Source organism: Pongo abelii, chromosome 9 (assembly GCF_028885655.2).
Source record: "Pongo abelii isolate AG06213 chromosome 9, NHGRI_mPonAbe1-v2.0_pri, whole genome shotgun sequence".
Classification (NCBI taxonomy): domain Eukaryota; kingdom Metazoa; phylum Chordata; class Mammalia; order Primates; family Hominidae; genus Pongo; species Pongo abelii.
The window spans coordinates 64,055,026-64,060,859 of record NC_071994.2 but is presented as its reverse complement, the minus strand read 5'-3'; the positions used below and the strand labels follow the sequence as shown (position 1 = coordinate 64,060,859).

At 49.1% G+C, this 5,834-nt stretch overlaps 1 protein-coding gene across 1 annotated transcript; it reads right to left on the bottom strand.

Annotated features, from left to right (window-relative positions):
* Nucleotides 1–2,151: 2,151 nt before the first annotated feature.
* Nucleotides 2,152–4,513, bottom strand: LOC100937668 (ubiquitin carboxyl-terminal hydrolase BAP1-like). Its single transcript, XM_054524631.1, is given in 2 exon segments — nucleotides 2,152–3,003; nucleotides 3,006–4,513. Coding segments are annotated over 2 exon segments (2,151 nt in total). The 5' UTR covers nucleotides 4,425–4,513; the 3' UTR covers nucleotides 2,152–2,271.
* Between the last annotated feature and the right edge of the window lie 1,321 nt (nucleotides 4,514–5,834).

The following is a 5,834-nucleotide window of genomic DNA, read 5'->3' as shown; positions in this document are numbered from 1 at the left end:
AAAATTTGAAGTGCCAACATCTCCAAATGAGAAGAAACTAGAATTCTGGCACCATGAAAAATCTGAATGTAGTGACACCACCAAAGGGTCACACCAGCTCTCCAGCAATAGTTCCTAACCAAAAGGGAAACTAAGAAATGACAAAGAATTCAAAACATGGATTGCAACGAAGCTTAATGAGTTCCAAGACAAGGTTGAAAATCAGCACAAAGAAACTTCTAAATCAATCCATGAAATGAAAGAGGAGATAGAAATCTTAAAAATAAATCAATCAGAGCTATGGAATTGAAAAACTCACTTAAGGAATTTCAAAATACAATTGAAAGCTTTATCAATAGACTGGCCCAAGCAGAAGAAAGAATTTCAGAGCTTGAAATTCTCCTAATTCTAATCCCATATTTCTTGAAGACTTTTGCTCATTTCCTAAATTCTTTTTTCTTTATTTTTGTTTAACTGGGTTAGTTTTCAGCATTCTTAAAGAAAAGAAATTTCAACCAAGAATTTTGTATCCTGCCAAACTAAGCTTCATAAGCAAAGGAAAAATAAAATATTTTCCAGAGAAGCATGCACTAAGAAAATTTGTTACCACTAGACCAACCATACAAAAAATCCTTAAGGGAGTTCTCATCATGGAAATGAAAGAAGGATACCTGCTATCAAAAAAACACAGTTAAGTACATAGCCCACAGACCCTATAAAGTAACCACATAATATAAACTACAAAGTAACCACTTAACAACTTGATGATAGGATCAAAACCTTTCATATCAATATTAACCTTGAACGTAGATGCTCTGAACAGCCCCACTTAAAAGGCACAGAGTGGCAAGTTGAATTTAGAAAACAAGATCCATCTGTCTGCTGTGCTGAGGAGACTCATTTCACATGTAAACACACACATAGGCTCAAAGTAAAGGGTTGGAGAAAGATTTGTCATGCAAATGAAAAACCAAAAAGATCAGGGGTTTCTATTCTTTTTTTTTTTTTTCATTTCTCAGGAGATTCTTAGGAGAGTTTTATTCATTCATTGATCCAGTGTTTACAGGGGCTAGAGGGGTCAAGCTGTGCTCAACCCAGAGGCAGCTGCCACACTTGCCAGCACCCCCCACTCAGTCACTATGTACAGATAAAGGGGCCTGCTTGGATCACCTTTTTCAAAGCCATCTGGCAGAAGCCATGGGGCTGTGTTGGGGCCTGGGCTCCAGAGGCACTGCTGGGCCCATTACCCCTTGGCATCAGGCCCTCTGGAACACAGCGGCTCCAACTGGTTGTCTTGATCCTGCTGTCCCCCACCCTGAGTGCCTTGCAGAGGCTGAGGAAGCTGGAGTAGCAGGAAAGAGCTGAGTGGTGCCAGCTTCCTATAAGCAACCCTGTCTCTGCTACCCCTGAGAGGGAGACATGGTAATACTGAGGGGCTGGACAGAGGCTCTTCTGAGCCTCAAGCTCCAGGGACAGAGACCTAGAGCCCAATTTAGGCCCTTAGCTAGGGCCACAACACTGAAGGCGAAGAGCCCCAGAACCTTGCTGTGGAGAGCAGTCTTGAACAGCCTGTCTAGAACAAGGAAGACAGTTCACAGGCCACTGAACAGTTCCCACATGCTCTGCTCAGGCCGTGGGATCCCAGCAGCCTGCTCACCCCAACCCCACTGGGACACCCTACTCCCAACCCAGCCCAGTGCTGGGTCCCTGAGTTTGGCACTTTCCTAAGAGGAATGAAGAGAGAAGGCCTGGCTTCCTTACAACAGGGACAGGCTGGTGGCTGGGGCTAGAGCAGCAGGGCCCAGAGTCCAGGGCCCACCCAGGCCCCCAGCTAGGACCCTGTAGTTGGGACCATGGCATGATACAAGGACCTGGGCCCACCAGGACGGCTCCTAGGAGAGAAAGCATAGTCAGGTAGGAACTTATGTCAACATGGTGGCATGCTGGGTTGGAGCCCAGAAAAATAGATGTCTCTGATAGGTAAAATATATATTCTGCTGCCCAGGCAGAAGGGCCAGGTCCTGCTGCTGCACAGCCTGCTGTGGAGGAAGCTGCAGTACCTCGCTGTGCCCCAACTCCAGATGCTGCCTCCTGAGCACTACGGGGCTGATCTGCCGTGTCAGGCCTCAGGGCACGATGGAAGGAATGTGGCCTGGTTCCTCCCATTCCCAGGGCCTGGACTCTCTGGCTGGGACTATTCAGTAATACTGGGAAAAGGGGAAGTGAGGCAGGGAAGGACCCTGGTGAGGGCCACACGGCAAGAGTGGGCTGCAGAGTCAGGGCCAGCAGTCCTCACTGGCGCTTGGCCTTGTAGGGGCGAGAGCGTTTCCGCCGGTCAGGCTTCCGCTGCTTGTGGAGCCGGCCGATGCTGACCCCTTGGCGCCGCCGCACAGAGATGTTCTGCTCCACTAGGTTGGCCAGCATGCCTTCCTGAGCCAGCGTGGAGATAAAGGTGCAGATGAACTCATCATAGTTGTGGGTCCTTCTCTGGTCATCAGTCTTGAACTTCTTCCTCTTCTCTATCTCTTCCTTGAGGCATGCCTCATAGTTTGCAATCTCAGCCTCCACACACTTTAGCAGTGCCAGCAGCTCCATCCCCGTCTTCTCTCTGCTGTCCGTGGCTTCCATGACCTCCTTCTCCACTGGGCTGCTGGACCCCTGGCTGCCTTGGATTGGTCTGACGGAGGGCGAGGAAACCTTCCTACCCTCTGTCAGCGCCAGGGGACTCAGCACCCCATCCTCAGCCAGGTGCAGCAGGCCTGTGCTGATGACAGGACCCAGATCACGGACAGCACGGTTGTAGTGTATGCAGTCAACACGCAGCAGGCTGTCATCCTCTCCAAAAAGCACCTTGGAGATGTAGGAGGTGACAGGGCTGGAGGGCCGCGTCCGGTTGGCCGAGCGGATGGGCGAGCGCAGTGGCGAGTTGAAAGCACTGCCGATCTCAGAGGCCGTGTCCGTACTCTCATTGCTGGGGGTGGGTGAGGGCTGCGAGTGTGTGGGCACTGCCACAGCTGGACAGCTGCACTCCCAGCCCCGCTGCTAGTCTTGATGGACAGAGGAACTGAGAGGTCCTTCTGGGACTCTTTGAGCTTCTCAGCCAAGACGTTGATGGTGTTGGGCTGCAGCACTGAGAGTTGCCCATCAGCAGAACCGCTCAATGCCCCTGGCTTCCCTGTTCTCTTCCCCTTATACCTAAGGGCAGAGTTGGTGTTCTGCACGCCATCCTCCTCATCATCCTCATAGTCATCCTCGTCATCTGAGTACTGCTGGGGGGGGCGGACTGGAACTCGGCCGTAGCCCACACCTGCCGCCAGGTCTTCTTCCTCCTGCATGGGGGACTTGGCATAATTGTGATTGTCTAGAAAGGCTGGCAGCCGCTGGACAATGGGAGTGGGGTTGGGGGGAACCCCATTGAGGCTGCTGCCTGGAGGCTTCACTACCAGCTTGGGTTTGTTGGGAGGGCTGTGGGATGGGGCTTGTGCGCATGAACCAGCTGCCTCCTCTGCACCATCTGTGTGGGTGCCCTCAGAGGCTGCAGGGGCCCTGTTTGCTTCCAGCACCAGCGGGGACTTGTTGCTGGCTGACTTGGACTCCTCAGGCAGCTGTGACTCTTGAGACTTGTGGGTCTAAATCAGCTCTGGCTGTGTTACTCTTATCAGCTGCTGCAGAGCCTCTAGTACTGTCTGACGGTTCACCTTCAGCACGTGCATCCTGGCCTCATACTTGATCCTGCGGTCGGGCACCACTGCCATCAGGTTGAAGCGGATGTCGTGGTAGGGCTCTCCTGCAGTGGCGAGGCCGATACGCTCCATGATGACCCGCCGGGACTTGTCTGTCCACTCCTCGTCCTCCCCCCAGGGCCCATGGTCAATGGGGTAGACCTTCAGCCCATCCAGCTCAAAGAGCCGGCCTGTGATAGGCACATAGCTGATAAAGTGGAACGCCTCCATGGTCCGCACTGCACTAAGGCCATTCTGCTTCTCACGGAGGTGGCGTGGCTCGGGCCTGGCATGGCTATTATGTGCCTTGGCCAACTCCGGGGCATTGCCAATCGCATATCCTTTGCTCTCAGGGCTGAAGCCCTTGGTGAAGTCCTTCATGAGACTCAGGGTGGGTCCCAGGTCCATGGTGCTGCGGTTCAGGAGCACGCTCAGCAAGGCATGAGTGGCACAAGAGTTGGGTATCAGCTGGTGGGCAAAGAACATGTTATTCACAATATCATCATCAATCATGGACGTATCATCCACCAAGATAGAGATCTTTCGCCTGGACTGGCGCTCTTCGATCCATTTGAACAGGAAGATAAATCCATATACAGGGCCCTGACATTTGCTCTGAAGGTCATAGATCTCCTCCACTTGCACCCCTTTGACACCGAAATCTTCCACGAGCAGGGTGAAGAGGCCTGGGTCGCTCTCCAGCTCCAGCCAGCCCTTATTCATCTTCCCGGGGGGCGGCCCCTCAGCGCCATGTCCAGGCCCTCCTGCCCCACCGCTGCCCCCACTGGGAGCCCCCACCGCCCCCGGGGCCCCTCAGCCCCACACACAGACAAGGGGCCCAGCCGCGTCACCCGCCCGCGCCCCAGGGGTTTCTATTCTTATATCAGATAAAACAGACTTTAAACCGACAACAGTAAAAAAGGACTAAGAAGGGCATTACATAATGATAAAGGGTTTAATTCGACAAGAAGACTTTACTAAATATATATGCACCCAACATTGGAGCACCCAGATTCATAAAACAAGTACTTGTGGACCTATGAAAAGACTTAGTCACATAATAATAGTGGTAGACATCAACACCCCACTGACAGTGTTAGATCATAGAGGCAGAAAACTAACAAATAAAATCTGGACTTAAATTCGACACTCGACCAATTGGACCTGATAGACATCTATAGAATATTCCACCCACCAACCACAGAATATACATTCTTTGCATCTGCACATGGAACATACTCCAAGACTGACCACACACTTGGCCATAAAGCAAATCTCAATAAATTAAAACAAATCAAAATTATACCAACCATACTCTCAGACCACAATGGAATAAAAATAGAAGTCAACAGCAAGAAGATCTCTTTAAGACCACAAAATTACATGGAAATTAAACAACTTGTTGCTGAATGTCTTTTGGGTAAACAACAAAATTAAGGCAGAAATGAAAACATTCTTTGCAATAAATGAAAACAAAGACACAACATACCAAAATCTCTGGTATGTGGCAAAAGCAGTGTTAAGTGGAAAGTTTATAGTGCTAACACCTATCTTAAAAGAGAAAGATCTCAAATTAACAATCTAATATCACATTTAGAGGTACTAGAAAAACAAGAACAAACTAACCCCAAAGCTATCAGAGAAAAAGAAATATCTAAAATCAGAGCAGGACTGAATGAAATTGAGACCTCCAGGCCCACACAAAGAATCAACAAAACCAAAAGTTGATTCTTTGAAAGGATAAACAGCATTAATAGATTGTTAGCTAGAATAATAAAAAACAAAAAGAGAAGATCCAAATAAGCACAATCAGAAATGATAAAGGTGACACTACAACCAATATCACAGAAATGCAAAAGATCCTCAGAGACTATTATGAACACCTCTAAGCATACTAAAATATGTAGAGGAAATGGATACATTCCTGGCAAAACACAATCTCCCAAGACTGAATCAGCTAGAAATCGAAACCCCGAACAGGCCAATATCAAGCTCTGAAATTGAATCTGTAATTACAAAAAAAAAAACCTACCAAGTAGAAAGAGCCCCAGGCTAGATGGATTTACAGCTGAATTCTACCAGACACACAAAGAAGAGCTGGTACCAATGCTGAAACTGTTCCAAAAAATCCAG